Source organism: Pongo pygmaeus, chromosome 7 (genome assembly GCF_028885625.2).
Source record: "Pongo pygmaeus isolate AG05252 chromosome 7, NHGRI_mPonPyg2-v2.0_pri, whole genome shotgun sequence".
In the NCBI taxonomy this organism is placed as follows: domain Eukaryota; kingdom Metazoa; phylum Chordata; class Mammalia; order Primates; family Hominidae; genus Pongo; species Pongo pygmaeus.
In genome coordinates, this window is record NC_072380.2 from 18003670 (window position 1) to 18031449 (window position 27780).

A 27780-nucleotide genomic window follows, 5' to 3' on the forward strand; every position below is an offset into this window, starting at 1 on the left:
ACCAAGTTTATCAAGTTAGTTACCAAGTTTACTCGTTAGTTAAAACTAACTAGAGTACTTCTCTAGTTAGTTTTCCAAGGTAGAATATCATTATTCTTGTCAATTTCCATCTTTTTTCTTTCCTTTCTGTTTTAACCCAGTGGTTATATTGTAAAGATGATAGAATCTGTGGAAGAAAGAGGTAAACGTGTCTCTGTGTGCATTTTGATGTGTTTAATTGTGGAGTAAGTTAATAAACAAGTTTCTGAAATTTAAATCTGCAGAAATTAAGTTGTTAATGATTTTTACTTTTTAGTTTTCAATATCCAAGCCAACTGTGTTTGTTTATGGTAACTAGTGATTTAAAAAAATTTTTTTTTGTTGTGCCTTCTTCAGCCTCTCCACAAAGGAGTGTCGATCAGAGAAGTACTTCAGCTCCCTCTGCTCCTGTAGGCTTGGCACCGGTTGTCAATGGAGAATCCAATAGCCTCACATCATCTGTTCCTTATCCTACTGCTTCTCTAGTCTCTCAGAATGAGAGTGAAAACGAAGTCCATCTCAATCCATCTGAAAAACTCCAGTAAAACATTTATAATCATTGTTTACATGAAGTTAAATAATAGGGATAAATTCTGTTTTTTTTTTTCCTTTGTGTTGAAAATTCTGGCAAAATGAGATTTATTTAATATTGTTGTAAACATTCTTAAGTGATAGGTAGAAGAGGCGTGTGTGTTGTGTGGGCATAATTTGAGTTGTCTAAGAGATGTGATGTAACATAGTTTCTGTGAACTGATGTTACTTTCTTGTTTTTCAAATAAAGGATCAAAAATAAGATTACAGTTAAAATATTTCTATATTCAGGTGGTTTAGAGACCAGGCTGTAGAATCAGACAGCCCTGAAATTGTACCACACAAGGCTGTGTTACCCTGTACATAACTTAGCCTTACTAAGCCTGTATTTCCTCATCTGCAAAATAGGGATAATAATATACCTGTTCATAAATATGTTTTCATTAAAAAATGTTGGCACAGTTCCTGGCACTTACAGTAGGAACTCAGGAAACTTAATTTTTATTTTTTGTAAACATAGTATGTAGTGTATAGATCTCATATGTGCAGACAAATCAAGAACCTTCCATACATGCTCAGTAATGTCTGTATACCTGATTTGCCTGAGAGGTAGTATTTAGTAGTACTTCACACTTTTGATACTTGAGAAACTAGAAATATTTTTGACATCAGGTTTTCTGCTATTAACATTTACACCTGCTTAAAATGAACAATTAAATTGAAATTGGTTTTTTTACACTTTTGTCCCTAACGCAGCATAAGAAAATAATGTGAGATTTTGAGTAAGCCGTACTTGGCATTAAACTCATTATTTTACAGTCATACCCCCTGGATAGTTCACTAGGTGGATATTTCATTAGGTCTAAATTTTTTTTGTGTTAGCTGCTATTATATGAAAATAATGTCTCTATTATTTTGCTAAAATGGGTGTAAATCTTATACACAAATTTTTTGTTGATCAGGAAGTTAAATGAAGTTCGAAAGAGATTAAATGAACTAAGAGAATTAGTTCATTATTATGAACAAACATCAGACATGATGACAGATGCTGTGAATGAAAACAGGAAAGATGAAGAAACTGAAGAGTCAGAATATGATTCTGAGCATGAAAATTCCGAGCCTGTTACTAACATTCGGTAAGAACTTTTTTGGGGATGTTTTTCCAGCATATTCATTCTGTCTTGATACTTCTAATGTGGGAACAAAAATACTTCATTATAGTGTTTACTATTTGCCTTTTATTTAAGCTTTTCTCTTGTAAGTCTACTATTTTGGTCAGTGTAATCATCTCTGCCCTGTGAAGAAAGATGAATAGGGAAGTATGGAGTACAGTAGTTCAGTAAATTTGCCCTTTGTTAGATTGAATTCGAGTAAATCATGAGATGTATCTAACTTAGCATTTTGCTGTCTCTTTATTTTTAGGTGTAATTTTCATTTTTTCAGATGTTTTCCTACTTAAATAGCACATATGCAGAAGTTAATGAAAAGCAGGAGTCGATTATTCAATTTGAATTTAAATGGAATAGCCAACAATGTTCTTGGTTTGGTGTTATTTTATTAGCAGTTCTAAACTTTGATTTCTTTCTCTTTTTGTGCCTTAAATAACTTTAGGCTGTTTTCTTTCTTCTAGAAATCCACAAGTAGCTTCCACTTGGAATGAAGTAAATAGTCATAGTAATGCACAATGTGTTTCTAATAATAGAGACGGGCGAACAGTTAATTCTAATTGTGAAATTAACAACAGATCTGTTGCCAACATAAGGGCTCTAAATGTGCCTCCTTCTTTAGGTATGACTGACTGTATTTACATATAATTTTGCTGTGTTATTCTTACAAAGTGGGTTTTCGTTCATGTGTGCTCTTTATTTTAAAAGTTACCGATCTTAATTATACATGTTTTCAGCAGATTGTCGATATAATAGAGAAGGGGAACAGGAGATTCATGTTGCACAAGGTGAAGATGATGAGGAGGCGGAGGAAGAAGAAGCAGAAGAGGAGGGAGTCAGTGGAGCTTCATTATCTAGTCACAGGAGCAGTCTGGTTGATGAGCATCCAGAAGATGCTGAATTTGAACAGAAGATCAACCGACTTATGGCTGCAAAACAGAAACTTAGACAGTTACAAGATCTTGTTGCTATGGTACAGGTAAATATTGCTTGGTCTTTTAAAAACCTATTTGTCAAATAGTACAGTCTTAAGTAAAATTTGTGTATGATAATTACTGTGGTTTAATTATACTAATACACATTTATGTATCATATGTGAGGTTTAAATTTTTAGCACTTTACATGCTGTACGTCAGAGGTCAGCAACCTTTTTAAATTAAGAGTGAGTTGGTTAAATAGTTGTGGCTTTGTGGCGATATAGTCTCTGTCACAATTTCACAATGCAAAAGCAGCCATACAAAATACATAAATGAGAATGATTGTTTGCCAGTATAGCTTTATTTTATTATAAACAATATAGCTGTTTTTATTTACAAAAACAGAAGAGGCTTTGTTGTTTTTGTTGTTTTGCTGACAACTCTGGCCTTATATTATGTACAACTTGCAGCATCTCAATGAGGTAGATATTAAATAGATTAAAGAGATCTTCATTGCCAAAGTTTATATGACTGTCCAAGCCAGAATTCAGACTTCCTGATAACAGAGCCTGCGATCTTAACCTACTGTATGTAAAAGAAAAACCATATATTATCTTATTCAGTAAGGTTAAAATTAGAACTATTAATCATAAATTTTAAAAAGCAGTTTATACATATTTTGTGTTAATAGTTACACAATTAACTGTAATTTAATAAATGTATAATTGTATATTTATACAAATGTAAAAATATACAATTATAGTTAATTACATAACTATTAACACAAAATATGCATACACTTATAATTGTATAAATATGTAATTAACTATAATTGTATTACCGTATAACTATTAACACATTTATAAAGGTGTTGTGTATATATATTTAAATCATATAAAATGGTTTTTGTGAGTGAAAAACTCAAGTTTTATTAACAGTTTCTTTTGAAATGCTATGTACTTTGAATTACTCAAGTAAAAGGTTGAGTGTGCTCTCTCGGTTCAAAAAAAGTACGTATTTGTATTTATTTATTTTTTGGGGACAAGGTCTTGCTCTGTCACCCAGGTTGGAGTGCAGTGGCATGATTTTGGCTCACTGCAAGCTCCATGTCCCGGGTTCAAGCGATTCTTGTGCCTCAGCCTCCCGAGTAGCTGGAATTACAGATGTGTACCACCACACCTGGCTAATGTTTGTATTTTTAGTATAGATGGGGTTTCACCATATTGGCCAGGCTGGTCTTGAACTCCTGGCCTCAGGCAGTTCACCCACCTTGGCTTCCCAAAGTGCCCAGATTGCAGGCAAAAAAAGTGCATATTACTAGTAAACTCCCTCTTCACCTCCATTAATAATCCTATTCTTCTTCGCTGAAGTTGCTAGGCCTTTTCTGTGCAGTTAGGTACATCACTATGCACCTATTTTTTAAAAAATACATGACATTTTATGGTATGTTTCTTTGTTTTTACAAACTGTATATATAATACACTAAGTATTATTTTATAGCTTTCCTTTTTTCCCCACTCCACATTGTCTCAGAGAACTTTCATGTCAGTATAGTTCTATATAATTATAAGTAATTAAGAAACACAAATATAATTACAAAATATAAATAATACTGCATGTATATATACACAATACATATAGTTATTTTTAGCTGCAGTATAGTTTTCAGTATATCGATGGACTTTAATTTAGTTAATGTATAATAGCATCCAGTTACTATATGCTTGTTTTCAGTCTTTCGCTATTTAGAAACAATACACCAAAGAATATACTTGCACAAGCTTCTGTGCATTTGTGTTTTTTAAGAAAGATTTGGAGAAGTGGAACTACTATGTCAGAGTTTGTGTACATTTTAAAGGACACAACTTAATTGGTCTCTAGAGAGCAATTTTCTATATGTATTTCCGTATGTATTTATATTTCTATATGTACAGAATTTTTGGTATGTATTCATATTTTTCTATATGTATTTTTTATATTTTAAGCAGTGGTATATGAGAGTTCATTTCTCCACACCCTTGATTACGTTTTATTTTATTGATATACTATAGCTTGTTTAACCATTACTGGAATTGGCCTTTTCCAAATTTCCCAATTATAAGAAGAGTTATTGAGGTGAGATAAACATGTATGCAAATACAAACGTGTGTAAACAAATGTATATTGAACACGTATAAACATGTCTACAAACATGCTTTCTTTACTGCTTTAATCTTTTTATGTAAATTTTACAGACTAGTGGTATTTACTAAGGTGTGAATTGGATAATGTCTTTAGGTATCAAGATTGTTTTAATGTAATGATGCTCTTTCAGGATGATGATGCAGCTCAAGGAGTTATCTCTGCCAATACATCAAATTTGGATGATTTCTACCCAGCCGAAGAAGACACCAAGCAAAATTCAAATAACACTAGAGGAAATGCCAATAAAACACAGAAAGATACTGGAGTAAATGAAAAGGCAAGGTATGTTAAGCTTTTGGCCTTCATTTAATATAATAAAAATTTAGTGCCTGTTTTGGAGAAGGTACTCAGCTAGGTACTGTGTTACGTTGTGCCTAATGCTTCATCACATTTTATTGGAGTCCATAAATATAATGTCAATTTAATTGTAGAGAGAAATTTTATGAGGCTAAACTACAGCAGCAACAGAGAGAGCTAAAACAATTGCAGGAAGAAAGAAAGAAACTGATTGACATTCAGGAGAAAATTCAAGCATTGCAAACGGCATGCCCTGACTTACAGGTAATTATGAAATTTATTTCTACTTGTCTGAAAAAAGATGTTTAAAACTTGATGTCAGCTGAAAGTACTCTTTTTTCTTTTTCTTTTTCTTTTTTTTTTTTTTTTTTGAGACAGAGTCTCGCTCTTTTGCCCAGGCTGAAGTGCAGTGGCGTGATCTCGGCTCACTGCAAGCTCTGCCTCTCAGGTTCACGCCATTCTTCTGCCTCAGCCTCCCGAGTAGCTGGGACTTCAGGCACCCGCCACCATGCCTGGCTAATTTTTTGTATTTTTAGTAGAGGCAGGGTTTCACAGTGTTAGCCAGGATGGTCTCGATCTCCTGACCTCGTGATTCCCCCGCCTCAGCCTACCAAAGTGCTGGGATTACAGGCGCGAGAAACTACTCTTTTTTTCTAGTATTAAGGTGAGAGAATTATATCTAGTAATTTTGTGATTAATGAAGTGGATGAACTAATGAAGAGTTGGGGTTATACATTTACAGTGTAAAAGACAGCACATAGGAATTGACTCTGATTATTTTCATTCTTATGGGACTGGCTGGCCATAGATTCAGAACATGTGTACTCATAACTGTTTATTATGTTAAAATATTCTGGTTTGACTTTTGCAGTTATGGACCAGCATTTCCATCTTTTACTGGCCTGAAATAATATAATAAAATCTTTAAGCCACCATAAGATATCTAAGGAAAATAACTGTATGTGGTTTAAAGAGTAAGTTGTATATACTTTTGCTTATTAACTAGTATCCTATACATGGGTCTTGAGATTGAACAGAAAATAAGATATCTTTGATGATATCAAATAATCAGTTAATAATATGGGAAGGGGATAATAATTCCTTCTGATATCTTCCCAGAGTTTATTGGCTAGCTTTATCTTCAGTTAGGTTGTGTTTTCAAAGAAAGGAAAACATGTCAACTGTGTTTATTTTCTAAACCCTTGCCTTTCCTACTGTATCTAATCCTTTTTCTCTCCTTATCTCCAATCTAAATAATCTCTAGAGAAATATGTTGCAAAGTTGGGTTAAGTATACAAAATTTTCCATTATGTTTTATCCCTGTTGTTTCTGTTGTTCCTGAGGGCTTGTGTTTGTCAACCTCAGCTCGTGTTTTCATCTTTGTTTTCTTATTTCAAGTTACCTTCGGATGATGATGGCAATCAGGGTCTGATAGCAGATTAAATATGGCACTAGAGCCTTAGTGCCATATTTAACTGCTTTTATGAAATTAATATAATTGCTTTAATTCCTCATAACTTTTTTTGTGAATTCCTTTTTAGCTGTCAGCTGCTAGTGTGGGTAACTGTCCAACCAAAAAATATATGCCAGCTGTTACTTCAACCCCAACTGTTAATCAACACGAGACCAGTACAAGCAAATCTGTTTTTGAGCCTGAAGATTCTTCAATAGTAGATAATGAGGTATTGTAAATTGTACTCTCTTGTTCCTGAGTTAGTCTTTTTTTTGTTCTTCAGTAGGCACATCTTAAGAAAGGAAACTGAATATCCTTGAAACATGTTTGTAAATGGTAGTCTGCTTTGTGCCTTTTTTAGTAGACACAAAAATGTAATAGATTATAATATAAAAAAGACAAAACATTTTAATTTTTAAACTTTAATTGAAAAGTTTTAAATAATTTTTTCTAAAAAGTAATTACCTTTTAAAAATGATTTTTTTTTGAGACAGAGCCTCACTCTGTCTTTGTTAGTAAATATTTGGCAGAAATATATAGGGGGTAGTTGCAGCAAATAGTAATCATTTCAGTTAGAAAGACCTATCCTTTGACATTTTATTTATATGTAGTTTGTAGAAAATATAATTTTTCCTAAATAATTTCTGAAGTATATTTAAGTTCTACTTGTTTCTATTAATAGGCCAGGTGTGGTGACTCACACCTATAATCCCAGCACTTTGGGAGGCTGAGGTGGGCAGATCATGAGGTCAGGAATTCAAGACCAGCCTGGCCAACATGGTGAAACCCTATCTCTACTAAAAAATACAAAAAAATTAGCTGCACATAGTGGTGGGCGCCTGTAATCCCAGCTACTCAGGAGGCTGAGGCAGGATAATCACTTGAACCTGGGAGGCAGAGGTTGCAGTGAGCCGAGATCACACCACTGCACTCCAGCCCAGGCGACAGAGTGAGACTCTGTCTCAAAAAAAAAAAAAAATCGGCTACTTTTTTTGTAATCATAACTATATTATTATTTTAACCTTCGTGGACATGTTAGTGTGAAAAGGAGAGAATGAGAATAGAAAGCTTTGTTGATACTGACGATACTAGTAGTCTTTTTACTCTTTTAGGCTACAGCAAATCCAAATATTTACTTAACTCTGGTTTCTTAAAAAAAATAGTTGTGGTCAGAAATGAGAAGACATGAAATGTTGAGGGAAGAGCTGCGACAGAGAAGAAAGCAGCTTGAAGCTCTGATGGCTGAACATCAGAGGAGGCAAGGTCTAGCTGAAACTGCATCTCCAGTGGCTGTGTCATTGAGAAGTGATGGATCTGAGAACCTATGTACTCCTCAGCAAAGTAGAACAGAAAAGTAAGAGAGCTGCGTAAATCACTATCTAAAAATGTCACCTGCCAAAGATTGACCTGTAGGCTAGGCAGCCCCATTTCTCCTCTACACCACAGCACAAACCTGCTATTTCAGTGAGGCTACTGTTTAACTACCACCTTTGTGACCCGGTTTAACTGAATCCAGCCACTTTCTGTTCTGACTTCTCGTAGCATCAGCTTTCTCTTTTGTCTTAAATTACTATGGCACTTGATCAAATGGTGATACAGATTTTCTTATATGTATAAGCCTTATTTTCTTAGTTAAGTTTATAAAAAGAAAATGCTTGATATTTTGTAGTGCTTTTCTGTCAGGCCAGATATAAGCCCTTTTTTGCTTAAATTGACTATCTGCTGTTTGTAAGGTTCTTAAGGATCTTAAAACATTTTATTATAATAATAATTTAGTTTTTAGGATTTCAGTTTAAAAATGTCCATATTTAGAATATTTCTAAAAGAGTTGGTCGTCTATAAGATCAGTGAATTATTTAGCTATATAGTAATATCCATATCTAAAATTTTGAAATTTAGGTTTATGACCTTCCTTTTTGATATCCTCAGATGGCATTTCTGGAATTTTGCACCAAGCCCTACTCTCTTCTCAGATGAACTTCTTCTATTCTTGGAGTCCCAATATGCATTTTACTGATCAGACTATATTTACAATATTTTATTCTCTTCTGGGTACTACACATCTGTTCTTCTACAGAGTTCTTCAGATAGTTTTGATGAGCATCTGGTTTCAGAATCATTGGTCTGGATTTTTGCTGTCCAGTATGGCAGCCACTAGATATAGGTGGTTATTTAAATTTAAATCAAATGAAATTAAAAATTTATTTTCTCAGTCATATTAGCTACATTTTAAGTGCTCAGTAGCCATGTGTACCTAGCGTCTACCATATTGGATAGCACAGATATAGATGATTGCCATAATTATAGAAAGTTCTGCTGAACGGCACTGATCTTGAAAACTCCCTCAAGGAAATGTTAAGGGTAGTTTAGCTTTGGGAAGTAGTCCCAGGGGATATGATGATTATTTAAATTTATTTGAAGAATTGTTTTGAGGAAGGCAAATTAAACATATTCTATGTATAACAGCAATAGGGATAGTGCCACCCATAGCATAGTTATTGTGATTAAATGAAATTTTATATACAGACGTGTATATTTATGTTTGAAACAATGTCTGGTGCATAGTAGGTGGCAGAGTATTTAGCTTGTCTCCAGAATGACATCTTTTTTATGTCTCTTAATCACTAGAACGATGGCAACTTGGGGAGGGTCTACCCAGTGTGCACTAGATGAAGAAGGAGATGAAGACGGTTACCTTTCTGAAGGAATTGTTCGGACAGATGAAGAGGAGGAAGAAGAGCAAGATGCCAGTTCCAATGATGACTTTTCTGTGTATCCTTCTAACAGTGTGAATCATAACTCCTACAATGGAAAGGAAACTAAAAATAGGTTAGTTTCAGTATTTTAATTTTGTGCTTAATTTAAGAGGCTCAGGTCTTTTTGACTGACAGCAAGCACTTCTGCAGTTCTCCAAGCCAACTGAGTGTCCTACAATTCAATTCAATTTTTACACTAACTACTCAGAGTTAGTGCAGACCCCACAAGTTAAGGGGCTCAGTTCGGTAAGACTGCCCTCACCTCAGACTTCAATTTCAAGTGCTTGGTCCCCACGTTACCCACACTTTTGTGCAACATGGCTAGAAATTTGGGAGTTCCTACAATCCCCTTCAGGTTTATTTGCTAGAACAACTCACGAAATACAGGAAAACACTTACTTAATGTTTATTCATTTCTTATAAAGGATTCTGAACTGCCAAATGGAAGAGGTGTGTTAGGACAATGTATGGGTTGGGGAGGTGTGCAGAGCCTCCATGGTTTCCTCTGTGTGTCCCACCCTCCCCAGCACTTTGATGTGTTCAGTGACCCAGAAGCTGCCTGAATTCTGTTTAGGGTTTTTTAGGAGATTTCATTGCTTAGGCGCAATTGATAAAATTGTTGACTGTTGGTGATTGGTCTTATTAGCAAAAATTCAGATCTGGTTGAAAGGGGCTTGTTATGGATAAAAAAAGACACTATCACTTGGGAGATCCCAAGGGTTTTAGGAACTCTGTGCTAGGAACCAGGCACAAAGAACAGATAGATATTTTATTATACCACAAGAATGTTGTTCCAGTAGATCCAGGTAAACTGGATCAGTCTTCACTCCTGCTGTTGAGAATTAACCAAAAGTAACAAATTGTAGATAGTGAAAAGGGTCTGCCAACAAAGATATTATTACATTGTTACTAATAATTATAACAAAATTTCTTCACGAATAACAGATGGTGAAGTAGATATAGTAGTTCCACTTGGTGAAGTACTATGTGGTTGAACTTAAAGCATGAAGAATGGAAAAGTACTTGTGACATAATAAATATTTTTATTTTGCAGAATACTTAATTATATGGACACTTCTGTGTAAAAACATACATGAAAAAGACTGGAGACTAATGAAAACTAATAATTGTACAAAGCTAAAGATCTGGACTTTCTCCCCCCTGTATATTTTTTAATACTTTGTATGTTCTTTGAATTTAAAAGAGAATATTGGCCCATAGGCCTCAGTATCAGAGTTTATTGCTATATTTTAAAAACCAAATTATTATGTATGACTTAATGCTTTCAATCTTGTGTTAGGTGGAAGAACAATTGCCCTTTTTCGGCAGATGAAAATTATCGTCCTTTAGCCAAGACAAGGCAACAGAATATCAGCATGCAACGGCAAGAAAACCTTCGTTGGGTGTCAGAGCTCTCTTATGTAGAAGAGAAAGAACAATGGCAAGAACAAATCAATCAGCTAAAGAAACAGCTTGATTTTAGTGTCAGTATTTGTCAGACTTTGATGCAAGACCAGCAGGTAAAATTTGCTATGAAAGTATATTTTTCTTCTATTTTTATAACTTTTGAAGCAATACAAATTTTTCTCAAGTCATCAGTAACTATTAACAAACATTTTCTTTCAATAGACTCTGTCTTGTCTGCTACAAACTCTTCTCACGGGTCCTTACAGTGTTATGCCCAGCAATGTTGCATCTCCTCAAGTACACTTCATAATGCACCAGTTGAACCAGTGCTATACTCAGCTAACATGGCAACAGAATAATGTTCAGAGGTAATCTGTTTCTTAGAAGTATTGAGACTGTATAAGAGCTAACATTGAGCAGAGGTTTTACCGTTAGCTTCTGGGAGAAAAGAGCAAGACCAAATTGCATATTTGGACATTCTCTTTCCCTTGAGAATTTTAGAAGTGGTGATTTACATAATGTTTCCTTTTAATACCATGGATTTCTGTTTTTATAAATTTATGTTATTGAATTTTACACTTACATTTTGGCAAATTTTATGGTGTGTAAACTGTACTACAGTGAAGCTATAAACAAACAAAAAAGTGAGTTTCTTACAGTTTTACCGACTGTCGGACAGAAGTACTAAGTTCATTTCTTGTTCCAGAGGGAAAGTTATTGAATTAAGCCTTATAGAGCAAGCACGTATTTGTTACAGAGCAGTTTGTCTGCATGCTTTTGAATCATTTTTTACATGTATTCTTCCTGAATGTACTTTATATATATGGTAATATAACTGATTCTTAGATTACTGACTTAAATTTTTGTAGGTTGAAACAAATGCTAAATGAACTTATGCGCCAGCAAAATCAGCATCCAGAAAAACCTGGAGGCAAGGAAAGAGGCAGTAGTGCGTCGCACCCTCCTTCTCCCAGTTTATTTTGTCCTTTCAGCTTTCCAACACAGCCTGTAAATCTCTTCAATATACCTGGATTTACTAACTTTTCATCATTTGCACCAGGTAGGTAACTTAACCTAAAGGGAAAATAAATAAAAGCAAAGTGTTTGAGAACATAATTTGTCTGTTGCCTAGATGTTTTAACATTTTCTTTTGGAATGGGGTAGGAAATGTTTGCAAAGAAAGTTACAAACTCTTTTCTATATTCTTTTTTTTTTTTTGAGGTGGAGTTTCACTCTTCTTGCCCAGGCTGGAGTGCAATGACATGATCTTGGGTCACGGCAACCTCCACCTCCCAGGTTCAAGGGATTCTCCTGCCCCAGTTTCCTAAATAGCTGGGATTACAGGCATGTGCCACCATGCCCAGCTAATTTTGTATTTTTAGTAGAGACAGGGTTTCTCCATGTTGGTCAGGCTGGTCTCGAACTCCCGACCTCAGGAGATCCACCTGCCTTGGCCTCCCATGGTGCTGGGATTACAGGCATGAGCCACCGCGCCCAGCCTACGTTGTTTCTTTTAAACCAAACTTTAATAATATGGTTGCTAATGAAATTAAGTAAACTACTTAGGAATGATTGCTTCAACTATTTATTAAGAGGAAAGAGAATTAACCTGTTCAATGGCTGCTGTATACTAGGCACTGTGTAAAACGCTGGGAGAGTAGAGATGAATAAGACAGTGCTCTTCTAGAGGAGTACCATGTCTTGTTAGGGGGATACTAACAGACTAAAGGAGAGTACATTTAGCTTAAGCTTTTCTTTGGATGTTTTTTTCTGCACTCATTATGTACCAGACACTATGTAAGTTACTGGGATCTAAAGATGAGTAACACTGATCCTTTAAGGAATTCAGGGTCTAGTGAGGGTGCTATTAGTACAGTGCCACGGGTGCCATAACAGTAGTGCAAACGCTGGGAAGTGTCAGCAAATCAGTTCCCCCACCAAAAAAAAAAAAAAAAAGAGGTGATATTTAAGCTAAAGAATGAATAGAATTTATTTCCAGAGAGATTAGAAATGAATGGGCTTTCTAATAAATAGAACCACTTAGAGTTATAAAGCAATGAAATAGTACATCACTCAGGGAATTTAGAGGTATTTAAGTGTGGCTAGTATTTAGGGGAAGAGTAATTGATGTGGTTGAAGAGTGGCAGAGAGATTTTATGATGTGCAAACAAGCTTAGGTTTTATATTGCGGACGAGGGTGCCATTGAAGGACTTTGAGCAAGGGATAACATGAAATTTATATTTTAGAAAGATTACACTGGTGAAAGTGTTCAGGAGAAGTTGGAGGAAAGGAGTGGAAGATTTAGCTGGTGAACAGAAGGCTGTCATAATAATATGGAAAGAATGATAGCCTGGCCTTAGGCCTTGTCAGTAGGGATCAAGAAAAAGGAGTGACTGAAAGACGTTATAGAGATAGAGTGAATAAGTTAAGTGACCGATTATATGAGGTGAATCATGAGGAGGAGTTAAAGGTGTTGGAAGGGAATATAGGAGGAGAAAAAAGGTTGAGAAGGCTTTGTGAATATGTATATATAATCACAATATATATGTACTCAATACTTCTTATATATATATATTACAGTGTTATGCCCAGCAATGTGTATATATATGGATGTATATGTGTGTGTGCGTATATATATGTGTGTATATGTATGTGTGTGTGTGTGTATATATATATGTATATATATATACACACATACACACCACAGTGTTTTTTCTTAATAGGATTTTCAAGACAGTGGCATAAAAAATTTAACAGGCTTTTTAGTTCTTGGGTGTCAATTAATATTGGCAGCAAACATCACATGAGTAGACTTTTAAGTAATAAGAAATTGCAAATGCTCTTTTTACTAAAATATACTTCATACCCACACCAACTCTATATAAAGGCTCTTCATTCTTCTTAACAGTACAATATTTGTGAAACCTTCCCAGTCTCTTTCCCCCCACGTTGTTAGTAGCCTCTTGCAAATACCTCTGATACATAACAGTATTTGGTAAGAATTTAATTGTATTCTACTTTCCCAATAAAAATAGAGTAGGAACAACATAAGCGTAGGAGTCATACAGACCTGAGATCTAGCCATCTTTTTCATTTATGAGACATTTGATTTCTAACCCGTATTTTCTCACTGGTAAAATGAATGCAGTATCTATTTTATAATGTTTTAAGTATTAAACCAAATAACATGTAAAGTGCCTGCAGTAGAGTGTGTCACCCAGTAATTGATAAATGTCAGGTACTATTATTTCTAACTTTTAGCTCTTAAGGTAGTGGGGATTATTAGTTGTCTTTGACCAGTGCCTAAAACATAGTGGCCTGAGCTGTGAACAGTGATTGGATAAATATTAGCTTTTTTTTTTTAATTAACAGTTTTTTGTTTTGGTGGATTTGAATGACATATTTAATTAAAACTGTCTTTTAATTTCATTTTAAAGCTTAAGACATTTATTTATTTTTCTCTTACCCATTGCTTTTACTGATTAGGTATGAATTTCAGCCCTTTATTTCCTTCTAATTTCGGAGATTTTTCTCAGAATATCTCTACACCCAGTGAACAGCAGCAACCCTTAACCCAGAATTCTTCAGGAAAAACAGAATATATGGCTTTTCCAAAACCTTTTGAAAGCAGTTCCTCTATTGGAGCAGAGAAACCAAGGTACCTGATTGTAAACATAGTCTTTTATTGCTTAAACATTCACTTTTGTGATTACATCTAATGATGTGTAATTCGAAAACACAACTAGGGAGGACGTTTGTGATGATTTGGCTTAATGATGTTGGAAATATGAAACTTTGACGTATCAGTAGATGAGATGCCAGATACTTCCTGGTAACCCTGGTAAACGAAAAGTTCAGTTTGGAAGGATGTGGCATAACTCATAGGATTTATTTTGTCTCTGATTTGATACCTGTCTTTAAGGTTAAAGCAGTTTGCTGTTCAATGACTTAGGGCTAGAAACTAATATTAACTGCTAGAAGATAGTTGTTAAATGATGATCCCTTTTTTTGATTCCTAGCTCTTGATTAGAATCACTTCCTAAAGCCTGTTCAAATATAATGTTGAGTACTATTAGATTATAAAAACAACTTTTGTCTCATAAGTTTTCAGGATGCATGGTATTAATCATATTTAGGATTTCTTCTGAAACACAATTTTTGACTCAGTGTGAAAGGTTGGCTCCGTTGAACCTAGTCTGTCAGATGTCTCTCTCTGATTGTCTTTCCTACTCTGTAAAAATATATATAATTCACATTATAGTTCTCTTTAGCTATGTGATTAGGAAGGTCTCAGGCTCTTATATTAGCATTTTGACACTGTTTAATTACTGAGTCATTAACTGGGATTTTTTTTTTTTTTTACTTGATTAACCAATAACTGAGAATTCCAACTTTGTATTCACCACTAGGAATCCTATGATTAACATCCATTACTTTGTTGACTCCTTTTCTTTAGTTGTTCTGTTTTTTTCCTGTTAAATCTCATGTTGCTCTATAAAGGTATTCTGTTGTCAGAAGCCTAACACAGTGTTAGTTCACAGTTGCCATTCAGAAATGATTGTTGAATGAATATCCATCACAAGCAGTAAACATTTATTCAAAGCTTCGGTGAATAGACCTTCCTACTAGAATGTTCCTACTTCATTATTTTCCATGTTTTTTGTATAATTGATAGTAAAAAGTTACTCTGGTTTTAAATTATTTATATCATTTTTAGGATGGATCTGAATGTCTAATATTATTTTAGATATTTGGCCTACTTCAGATTAGACCTCATTTCCCAAAATCTCAACTATTGTAATTTCATGGAATTAAATGACTAGAGATAAAAAGTCAGATAAAATCCTGTAGTCTTATTCAGGGGTCAGAAAACTTTTCCTATAAAAGACTAGATAGTATTTTAGGCCTTGCTGGCCATACAGTGTTTATCGTAGCCTTTCATCTGTGACAGTTTTGCACAATAGCAACCGTAGACAATATGTAAACATGAGTATGGCTGTGTTCTCCAATAACACTTTATTTATGGGCACTGAAATTTTATTTTCATATAATTTTCATTTGTCACAAACTTTTTTCTTTTAATTTTTTTCTTCCAACTATTTAAGAATATAAAAGCCATTCTTAGCTCTCAGGTCATATGGAAACAGGCAGCAGGCTGAATTTGGCCTGTAAGTTACAGGTTTCTAACCCTTGTCTTGAGTTAAATCCTATAGGTCACTGTCTCCCAGACTATTCTTAGGAGCAGTGTTGTTGTTTGTGCTAGGTTCTGTGATAAAGTTTTGGACTTGTTGCTCACTACCACTCTTAAGAGATTTATAAAGCACGTTGGCATATTAAAAGTTCGGAGATATTTTACAGACCTGTTTAACTTTGTTTTGTGTGTTTTTCTCCCCAACCTAGATGACCGATGAGTGCCTATTAAATATTAAGGGATGCTAGTGTTCAGCAGATAAAATTTGGGAAATGACAGTAGACTAATAGAACTACGGACTTAAGGAGTGGAGAAATAAATTGCTAATTGAATGACCAATTGTTTTCACCAAGTTCTGGTTCTACTTGAACTGCTTTAGGTGAACACAAGTCCATGTATGTTCCCAAGCCCTCTGCTATAGCTCTTTCTGAGCCATTCTTCCAATTTTTTGTTCTTGTATATCCCATCCTCCCTTGATTTTTCTTTTTGTTGTTTTTTCTAGAGACAGGGTCTCACTTTGTTACCCAGGCAGGAGTGCAGTTGATACGATCATAGCTCACTGCCTTCTTGAATTCCTGGGCTCAAGGGATCCTCCTGCCTCAGCCCCCTGAGTGTCTAGGACTGGAGGCACATGCCACTGTGCCTGGCTCATTTTTAAAATTTTTTGTAGAGACGGGGTCTCACCATCTTGTCCAGGCTGGTCTTGAACTCCTGGGCTTAAGCAATCCTCCTGCCTCGGCCTTCCAAAGTGCTGGGGTTACAGGCATGAGCCACTGCAGCTAGCCTGATTTTTCTTTCCCACTGTTTTCCATTGCAAATGCTAGATCTTTGATAAGGAACTTTTGCCAGTAAAAGTGGTTTAGTGAGATGGGTCCAGAATTAAAACTAATTTAGTACCTTAGCTTATGTGATATTTGCATATTTAATGTGTATTTTTGTGAAAACATTTTTATAGCCTGTTGACAATTTTATTCACCTAAATCTACTCAGGAGTAGACTATAAATTCAGTGTATTTGGAGTTTTTGTAAACTGTAATTATTAACTTATAAAAACTTGTTTTCATTGGTAAGGAATAAAAAACTGCCTGAAGAGGAGGTGGAAAGCAGTAGGACACCATGGTTATATGAACAAGAAGGTGAAGTAGAGAAACCATTTATCAAGACTGGATTTGCAGTGTCTGTAGAAAAATCTACAAATAGTAACCGCAAAAATCAATTAGATACAAACGGAAGAAGACGCCAGTTTGATGAAGAATCACTGGAAAGCTTTAGCAGTATGCCTGATCCAGTAGATCCAACAACAGTGACTAAAACATTCAAGACAAGAAAAGCATCTGCACAGGCCAGCCTGGCATCTAAAGATAAAACTCCCAAGTCAAAAAGTAAGAAGAGGAATTCTACTCAGCTGAAAAGCAGAGTTAAAAACATCAGTAAGTGTTGAAATTTGTTGAATGTTGATCAGTGTAAATGTTGGTAATCTTACTTTGACATGTTGACATATATATAGTTTCAGTAAGGCTAGATGTGCAGGTGCTGTTCTAGACTTAGTTGAACAGTCATTTTTAGTTACCTTTATATATATATATAATTTTTTTTTTTACAAAATAACATTTGAAATAGAGTTTAATTTTCTGGATTAATGTAAAACATGGCATTTATTTTTTGTACTTCTTAAAGCTTTGATTTTGTAGATTAATGAAAAATTGCCAAAATGCCCACGTTTACTGTTTTTTTTCTTTTGCTATTGTATCGGATCCTGCATCCAACTCTTTGGTCGTGACTTTTAGATGGATTCTTGATTGATTCGTTTAAAGAATAGTGGGCTTCTAAATACATTGCAGTTTTTGAATATCATATAGATAAAACCAGTTTTAAAACAGGCTGGCTTAAGTCCTTCTGGAAGTAAACTCAATATTTTACTTAGTCTTGCCATTGAGTGTCATATTAAAGTTCTTTAAAAAAACTTTTTTAAGTTTTCTTCATGGTGTTAGTCATACCTCTTACAAAAATAGGTTTTCTGTGATTTTTGAATTATTTACTGAAGTGTAGTACTAGGTTAAAAATAGTTTCATTAGCTAAGATCTGCAGTGTTACAGCTGAAGAATATTCTTTTTATGTTTGCAAAGGATGGGCTATGGCCTTGAAAGGTTGTTCTGAGTTTAAGGAGATAGTATTTGGTGCTTAAGGCTAGGTGCGGTGGCTTATGCCTGTAATCCCAGCACTTTGGGAGGCTGAGGCAGGTGGATCACCTGAGAGCAGGAGTTTGAGACCAGCCTGGCCAACATGGTGAAACCCCATCTCTACTAAAAATACAAAAATTAGCCAGGCGTGGTGGGCGTGCCTGTAATCCAGCTACTAAGGAGGCTGAGACACAAGAATCGCTTGAACCTGGGAGGCAGAGGTTGCAATGAGCCAACATCATGCCACTGTACTCCCAGCCTGGGTGACAGAGCAAGTCTTTGTCTGAAAAAAAAAAAAAAAAAAAAATTGGTGTTTAAGAACAAAGTATTCTAGGCTTATAATCAGGAAAGTTTGAAATGCATTGCACATTGCTAACTCCCTTTCTTGGAAGTTCACAACACATACAAGTATAGTAAAGGCTCTGAGAAATCCTGTAGTAAGAAGATACACTTGTAAACTTTGGCAACCTTCATCTTAATCACTTTTGGATAATGAAACCTTAGAAAAAGGTTTGGATAATGAAAACCACAGATACAAGAGAATATTGGCCCATTTAAAAAAATTTCTGTAATTCATCTATCCTTGAAGTCCTTGGCTCCTACCCTGAACCCCATGTGAAGAATCTGACGGTTTAAAAAGCAAATTTGAACAGGAGTGAAAGGGGTGACATTTTTCTTAGCATACACATTATCAGCCTTGAAGTAATTTTCTGGTTGTAAAGGTTTGGGAGAAGCTGGTTTATTTGGTAAATTAATTGGTAATCTGAAGCTATTCAGAAAGTTACTGTGCTTTTCCAAGATTACTATTGGTGCTACCAGAGAAGATTTAAGTAGATAATGGCCATTTTGAGACAGGGCCGTTAGGCAACTCAGAACTTTCTATTTCCTAGTGCTTTGCCCTCACAAAGATGCTCTTTGTCATATAAACAAATGAAGAAAAGCTGACATTTTAAATTTCAGCATTGTCTCATTCAAATAGTTAATTTGAATCTGATAGGGCAATACTTCATAAATTTGAGTTTCACACGAATCTCGTTAGGAATACAGTTTAAGTGCAGATTCTGATTCATTTGGCTTGGAAGGGACTTGAGAGTCTGCCTTCCCCGCAGACTCTCTTGTGTTGCCAATATTGGTCTGTGGACTACACTTCAAGTAGCAGATTTTACAGGAACCTTAGCTAATTTATGGCTATGACCACCTAACCCTAGAAATATTGGTATGTTTTAATTTTTCTGAAACCCCTTTATTCTGGGGAATTACTTTTCCAAATGTATAATTCAACCTTTTAACTTCAAGACAAAGATTGACATTCTGATCTTTGTGCTCTTTTCCTTCATATTGAAGTATAAAAATACCTGCTGGAAACGTACAGTCACATTTGCTCAACAAGCATTCAAGACCACCTGTCAGTGAGTGCCGCACTTTAAGGCACACACACACACACAAATAAAAGGCTTGATAGCAGAATCAAACTATACATAGCAGAGCCAAAGTAATACGGGGTAAAATCAAATTAGCTCAATCCTTGCTATTCAAACTCTGAACTGTGGACAAGCAGCATTACATCATCTGGGAGATTATTAGAAATGCGTGCTTTTGGGCCTCACCTTATGCCAACTAAATCAGTATGTATTTTTCTTCAGTATGCATTTTAGCAAGATTTTTGATATGAAGATATGTACGTGAAAGTCTGAAAAGTACTGAACTAGACCACTGGTTTATGTGGTTTTTGTTCCTTTTGTGCTATAGGAATGGTCAAGATTTGTTAGAAAAAAGGATTTTTACTGTGTCTTTATAACCTCCACCTCCTGGGTTCAAGCAATTCTCCTGCCTCATCCTCCTGAGTAGCTGGGATTACAGGCATGCGCCACAACACCCGGCTAAATTTGTATTTTTAGTAGAGACGGGGTTTCTCCATGTTGGTCAGGCTGGTCTTGAACTCCCAGTCTCAGGTGATCCACCCCCCTTGGCTTCCCGAAGTGCTGGGATTACAGGTGTGAGCCACCGCGCCTGGCCGATTTTTATTGTATCTTAAAGGAAGTGGTAAATAGAGGTGGGTGGGGAAAAGTTTAGAAAGCCTTTCAAATTGTTACTACAATAAGAAAAGTATAGAGTGGGGAACAAGCAGGATGAGAGGAATTGGGAACGGATATGACAGATATTTCAGCATAGTGGGAATTACATTGCTGTCTTGCGAGATACGGTACAGCCAGTTATACTGTCCCATACTTACTAGACTGATCCAAATATATATGTGTTTTTTTGTGCATGTTGACATTCTTTCAGAAGGAGCTTGATAAATCTCATATAACTTTGTTTCCCATGATGGTAACGTGTTTTAATCCTTAGAAGGTCTTTATATGTGAAAATAGATATTGTGTACGAGGTAAGAATATATAAATTATGTAATAATCATCTTTTAAACTTGAGTTCAGACTTAGACCTTATGAGTTGAAGGTGATTTTCTGCCTTACTGAGTTTTTCTGTTATCAGACCTATAATTTGGTTACACTATACTCTTCTGATATTATCAGAGAGTAGGAGCCAAGATTTTCTTCACTCTTTTCTTGGAAAATTGGATAGAACTGTTAAGGTACTGCCTTCTGGGTTCTTACTGTCCTTGAATCTTTTCATTTCTTCCTTCCTCCCTTTCCTGTTGCTCACTAATGAAGATGGACATGAAATGGATGTGAAACATTAGGCAAGGCAAAGCCTGACAGATTTGGCTGGTAAACAACCAGTAAACTTTTTGAATTTAGACAGTTATTAATTAGGCAGAGAAAAAAGTAGTCCAAGGTGCCATTTCTCTGTGCCCCTTGTCTCACACTTGAAAAGAGTGACACCGAAATAAAAGGGACTGGCTAACGATTGTCCCTTGAATGGTGGGACACCCTGTTGCTGAGGAATCATTGTTATACTGCAGCTAAGCCTGTTTAGTCTGTGAATGTACCCTACAAGGGTGAGGAAGAAAGATCTCATGTTTCATTAGAACCTGAGAGGAGATGGGAAACTCTGCTGACAGAAGCATCCTGGGGCGAGAGAGAGGTGAGTGGAAAATGTCCATCCATGTAGCAACTTCTCACAAGCCTCTCTTGTCCATGTTCCAGGATGATTCCATGGCCTTCTGCCAAGACAGCTTGCACTGTGATTCAGACCTTAACCTCTCTGCGCTCTTTGGACACGTGCAAGGTCTCCAGAGTGCCATGGCTGATCTGTTTCCCTTCAGTGGAGGCCCAAGTAGAAGTACTGTTTCTTCTACTAATGTCACCCCCTCATGCTGAGGAAAAACACAATGAGAAGGGGAAAGAGTGGTGAAGTGGCATAGGAGATAACATCCTTATCTCTCATCAGTCACACATTAGTACCTTAACTTTGGAAATCTAGCCTTTGATGTTTTTAATTTGGGACTCGTATATAAAACCATAGTTTTTTTTTTTCTCTTTTCATAGCATCTTAATAATTACAGCCTACTTCTCTTCACAGTTTCAGCTATTTTGGAGGATGACTGTATGTATTCCTTTTTAAAGTACCTATTGGGACTCCCCACTGAGAATTTTGTATATGCCACATTACCTGTATTTTAATTTTGATTAAAATTTATTCAGCACTTTTCATGTGATATAGTAACAGCCTTTAAATGTTTAATTTCACTTATATAAATGTTCATGTTAGAATAACATACTTAAAATCTTTTTCTTTAGATCATTGTATGTTATTAAATGAGCAATAGTACTACCAGTCATGTCATTTTACGTATTACTTTTGGCACTCATATCCTTTATTGCTGGTTTTATATTAAGATCAGTAATAATCAAGAGGTCTCTCTTTTCAGTAAATTTCATGCAGACTGGGTGGCAGAGGCTAAACTTTAGTTTGAGAGACCAGTGAAAAAACCTGGAACCTAACGTTGAGATGATGAAGTCTTACATGATGGCCTTGGAAATAGAGAGGGAGGGTTGAATCTAGATGGGATATCACAGATAATAAATTGACAATATTTGGGGAAATTATTTGTTATTAGTAGACCTGCGGTGATCTGGAAGATGGAAGCAGGGCTTTAGGGTCTGCTGGCTTTTTCCTCGAGTGTCAGGAGCATGGTCAGATCTCCATGATTCTTGCAGAAAGCTATGTTGGAGGAGATCCTTGCAATTCCTCCTACTATTGACCCTTCCCCTTACCCCCAAGAGTAGCAATGTTTTGCTACTGCAAGCTACTAGTTGGCAGAAAGGTTATTGAGTAAGTAGGTGGCAGTCCTCCTTAACCCTGTACATGGGAGAGCATTAGTCTTTGCAGCTGAAGAGACTAAGCAGTAGAGAAGATTCCTCTCATTGTCTTGATGAGGGACTGACAACTTGCTAGCGAAAATGTTGCTTGACTACAGGAATGAGACTTCCACGCACCCTCATCTTGCCATCATTAAAGCTATCCAGCATTTTGGTCCAGCCTTAAGAGAAGGTGAGAGTCATGACTAGGCCAGTGAATATAACAGTGCTTATAAAAGGGACCTAGTTACCAGGGAGAAAACAGAAGTAGACCACTGGAAGAGGCAAAACCTAGTGAAAATAGAATTATTGAACAAAATATTGAACAAATACACTTGAACAAAATAATAAGGGCACATAAGCAGACTGAATTATAACAAATTCTTTAGAGCTAGAAAAAAATGACTTTAAGTTTTAATGTTTAGATTATTTGAAAAAGAGGACACGTGCTATTAAGTTCCAAATTACTGGCCTAGAAAATCAAGGGGAAGAATTATGTCATTAAATGGAATGAAAGTACTAACAGATAAAATCAAGAGAAGACAATTAGAGGCTTACAAGAAGTTCTAAAGGAGAAAAAAAAACAAAACAGGTGGACAAGCAATAACTAAATAATAGATGGGATGAAGAAAGACTTGAGACTGCAGATCAGAACAGCTGACTGTTGTCTAGCCAGGAGAGAAGTGAGGGAAACACACAAACACCTATGCAGAGTCTGGCAAAATCCCTGAATTCCAAGGAAAAAGTAAAAATCCTCTAAGCTTCCACATGAAAGACCAAGTTGCATACAAAGAAAAAGAACCAAACCGACACCAGGCAATCTTCCTTACCACACAAGCAGAAGTAGAAAAAAGTGGAATGATGCTACACAGTTGACAAAGAACTGCAACTCAGGAACCTTGTACTTAGCCAAAGGACCCTCCACATGTCAGAATGAAAAGGAGATACTAGTTTATCCTATCTGAGGAAAACTAAAGAAACAACCTATGAATCACAATAGAGACCTTTATACAGGGGAAGATGAAGAGAGAGAACAGTTTAATAAAGAAAACAGTAGATCAGTCTCACTAATATAAATTCAAAAGTAAAAATAAAATATTAGCAAATTGAATCTGCCATTATCAAAAGATTTCTAGACTATCAACACTAGAGTTTATTTCAGACATGTAATGATGATTTGTTACCAGGAAATCTGTCAACATAATTTATTCTATCAAAGGGACAAATAATCATAGAAGCTAGTCTCATGAGAATTTGAAGTAAAATGGGTATAAGAAGGCAGGTATGCCCGTAATCCCAGCACTTTGGAAGGGTGAGGCAGGTGGATTGCTTGAGCCTGGTAGGTGGAGGTTGCAATGAGCCAAGACTGTGTCACTGTACTTGAGCCTGGGCAGCAGAATGAGACTCAGTCTCAACAGAAAAGAGAAGAAAAAAAAAAAAAAAGCAGTTATTTAAGTGTAATAAAGACTGTTAGCCAGTGTACACCATTGTAAATGAAAGTACTCCAGAGATATTTCTATCTCAATTAGGAACTAAACAGGGATTCCTTCTGTCCCACCATCATTATTTACCATTATTTGGGAAGCATTATGTCAAATAATTGGAATTATAATGGTAATAAATATTGGAAAAGGAAGGAAGCAAGTTTTATGTGTTTTTTTCTAGTGGCATTTTTGTATACTAAGAAAGCCCAAGAGATACTGGAAAGTAGCTCCTAGAATTACAAGGTAAACTGTTAAAGTGGCTGGTTATGGAATAAGTGTGTGAATATTTTTCTCTATTGTAATATCCAGTAGCATGAAAGTGGAGAGGAATGCTTTTCTCATAGTAGTACTCAAAGTGTTTGAGTGGGGGGTGTGAAACGTAAGGAACAAATTTAACAAGGAAAGTACTAGGTCTATAAAAAGCTATAAAGTATTTTTGAAGAACATCAGAAAGATTGAACAAATATAAAAACATAACCATGTTCTTAAGATGGAAATGTGTAAGATTATTAAATACTATTTCTCCTCAGATTAATACATACTTTTAATTTGATTCCATTTTGAGTCCCCAGAGATTGTTTTTAAAATTGAAACAACAACAACAACAAAGCTTATGTGGAAGGACAGATGGCCAAGAATAGTCAAGAAAAAAGTGAAGCTAGTGGGACTTGCCTTAGCAGATATTTGATCATACTGTATAACTTGTGTTTCTAAATGAATAAAAATGGCATTGGAATAGCTAAGTTGAACACATAAAATGTCCAAAAATAAAACCGAAATATTGGAATTTAATGTATTGACCAATGTATATTTTAATTCAGTGGAAAGAGGGTAGGTATAGCCATCTATCCATGTGGAACAAAAAAAAAAAAAAAAAAAGGAATTTCTACCTTGTATATATACCAAAATATTTTAAAAACTTGAAAATTTTATAGAATATATGTATAACCTATCAGTGGGTAAGACCTTTTAAACCAAGTCATGTCACATAAAAGATAATAAGAAAGGCAAACGTATTTGACTACTCTCCCTCTGTAATTGATATTTGTATATATCAGATGTGATTCTTATGTCTCCTAATATTAAAAATTGCTAACTTGGAATTCTAGTAGAGATTTGGGGTCATGTAAGGTCTGCCATATACTTCGAATTGGAATATACTCATTAAGATGAGTATCAAAGAACAGTGAAGGTTAGATTTATTACTGTTAGCTCATGCTTCCAAAGGGTATTGCAAAGATACCTCCAAGACATATTTACTGTTTTGTATTCTATTTATACCAGGCCTTCCTAGCATTCTAAATTGAGTTACCTGTACTGTTACACAATGGAAACCAATTTCCCTTTTAGTTTGAGTTAGCTGCAACTGATAACAGTTGTCACTTTTTTTACTCAAGGGTATGAAAGTGCCAGTATGTCTAGCACATGTGAACCTTGCAAAAGTAGGAACAGACATTCAGCCCAGACTGAAGAGCCTGTTCAAGCAAAAGTATTCAGCAGAAAGAATCATGAGCAACTGGAAAAAATAATAAAATGTAATAGGTCTACAGAAATATCTTCAGGTATGTTCTTTTTTGGTTTGCATTAATATAAGGAGGTTTTCAGCTTAGATTTGAAAAGCTATAATAAAGCAGGTTTTAAAATTGGTGTTTCACACATATCTATCATGTGGAAGGTTTTATAGTGGAAATTATAGTACACATTCCTTGATACTGAAAAATAAAAACTGAAAATATTTTTCGTTATGCTATTTAATAGTTTTGGACACATTTTAATAAAATTCTAAACAAAGGATAGTTACAATTGTGGAACTCCTCATTTCAAATTCTGAAAATCTTACCTGATTACGAATGAGATATGAAATCAAGTCATCCCCTGCTTCAATCCTTTGGCTCACTGTGCCTGCAGGATAAAGTCTGAATGCCTTCATGGAACGTACATGGCCATCAGGGATTTGGTTCCTTCCTGCCTCTCCAGACTCATTTCTCAACACACTCTGCCTTGAACTTTTTTCTTTCTGTGGCACTGAACTGAAGTTTTTGTATAGCTATCACATTCTTTCTTTTCTTGGTAGCTGTTTTTCTATCTCAAGTCCTTTCTGCCTTTTTTATAAGTTCATTTCTCTGCTGGATTCTTAATACAATTTTAATTCTGGAACTCCATTCTGATCCAAGCTAGGATAGTTTCCCCTTTCTCCTGTTTTCCTTGTAGCTTGTGTAAACCTATTTTGTTGCCTTAATCACATTATTATAGTATTTCCCTGTTTGTCACTTTTTTGAGTCCCTTGGCAGCAGATAATACTTAAATAAGCACCAGTAGTTTCCTAATTTGTAAAGAGTAACTCAAAGAAATATGGAGAGAGAGAAGCAATAACATGACATTAGACTATAGTGGATAGACCTTAATCTAGTAGCTTTCATTGACATTAGTATAAAATGCATGCGTTTTTTGCTTAAAAATGATAATAGCAGCTATCTTTTGTACCATGCTCCATTATTTGAGCCTCATAATGCTGAGTTGGTTTTATTTCCATTTTTCAGAGGAAACATGGTCAAAGAGGGAACTTTTGTTTTGTTTTTCAGTACTCATAAAGGCTCAGTAATGTAAATGGGTACAACTTTTCTGGAAAGCTTCAGAAGTCATGCCCTTAATCCAGTAATTGTACTTGTAGTAATCCATCCTAAGAAAACCAAAGGGGAAAAAAAAAAAGAAATTAAGATTTAGTGTTGTCTCAACAGTATGATTTCAACTATGTGTAAAGAAAAATTTGAATGCAAAAAGGCTGGAAGAAAATGCACCAAAATGTTAATAGTGGTTTTATCATCTTTAAACTCATAATGAACATTTATCATTTTGTAATCAGAAAAGAAACATCACATTTGTTTGCATTTTGAAATGAATTTCTCAAGCTCACATTGCTAGGAAATGGTAAAGCTGAACTTAGAAGCTGGGCTTCTGTTAAGTCTGTGTTCCTTTCTGCAAAAATATCAGTCCTATTCTCCTGAACCCAGAATTGTACTAAAATTTTATAATTTTCATCTCCTTTTACTCTCTACCAAATAGTGGTATCTTCAAAAAACAAACAGTCGGGTAGAGGTCAAAAAAGGACACTAAACTGAAAGTCTTAATAAACTGAGTATCAATTACTTAAATAATAATTGGACATAGTACTTCAGTCCCTGTTACTGTTACTTAGTGAAATATAATGATTGAATTTTGGTGAATTAAAAAATGTTTGCATATATAAATACACACAAGTTTACATATTTACATTCTGAAAAGATTTAAAAAAAAATTTTTTTTGAGACGGAGTCTCGCTCTGTCACCCAGGCTGGAGTGCAGTGGTGCGACCTTGGCCCACTGCAACCTCTGCCTCCCGGGTTCAAGCGATTCTCCTACCTCAGCCCACTGAGTAGCTGGGACTACAAGTGCGTGCCACCACGCCCGGTTAATTTTTTGTATTTTTAGTACAGACAGGGTTTCACTGTGTTAGCCAGGATGGTCTCAATCTCCTGACCTCGTGATCCGCCCGCCTCGGCCTCCCAAAGTGCTGGAATTGCAGGCATGATCCACCACGCCCAGCCCTGAAAAGATTTATTTTTAGTTTTAATCATTACCCTAAAATTCTTTATAGCATGTAAGGCATGTTACTTTTTGTAACTGTACTCATAACATATGATTATTAGAGTATAGCCTAATATGACTGCTAGTATTAAATTACGCAGTCCTCTTCTCCCGTGGGTGTTGTGGGAGGTTCACCTTGATGTGTATGCTTCTAAAAATGAAGTTTATTATGATAGTCATCATCGGTCGCCTTAATATACGTTTATAGCAAACCTTTTGAGATTTTTTTTCTTGAGATTATTTTTAAGTAGAGCATAAGCCTTAGTTCAGGCAAACAATTTTAAAGAAATTTGTTTATTTCTTTTTTTC

General features: G+C 35.4%; 1 protein-coding gene across 50 annotated transcripts in view; it reads left to right on the plus strand.

Annotated features, from left to right (window-relative positions):
- PCM1 (pericentriolar material 1) overlaps positions 1–27780 on the plus strand; it is a 105847-nt gene that overhangs the window by 34146 nt on the left and 43921 nt on the right. For 25 of the 50 annotated variants that reach the window (XM_054498446.2, XM_054498450.2, XM_054498451.2 and 22 more), the window contains 15 exons: positions 376–559; positions 1512–1685; positions 2180–2337; positions 2456–2694; positions 4947–5098; positions 5248–5377; positions 6655–6795; positions 7730–7920; positions 9195–9395; positions 10623–10842; positions 10952–11097; positions 11599–11789; positions 14217–14388; positions 16993–17351; positions 25245–25409. In XM_054498446.2, the coding sequence (XP_054354421.2) occupies positions 376–559; positions 1512–1685; positions 2180–2337; positions 2456–2694; positions 4947–5098; positions 5248–5377; positions 6655–6795; positions 7730–7920; positions 9195–9395; positions 10623–10842; positions 10952–11097; positions 11599–11789; positions 14217–14388; positions 16993–17351; positions 25245–25409 (2823 nt within the window). Of the gene's footprint in view, positions 1–375; positions 564–1511; positions 1686–2179; positions 2338–2452; positions 2695–4946; positions 5099–5247; positions 5378–6654; positions 6796–7729; positions 7921–9194; positions 9396–10622; positions 10843–10951; positions 11098–11598; positions 11790–14216; positions 14389–16992; positions 17352–25244; positions 25410–27780 lie in introns of those variants that run through there. The other 25 variants (XM_054498457.2, XM_063668537.1, XM_054498466.2 and 22 more) reach the window with 4 other exon arrangements.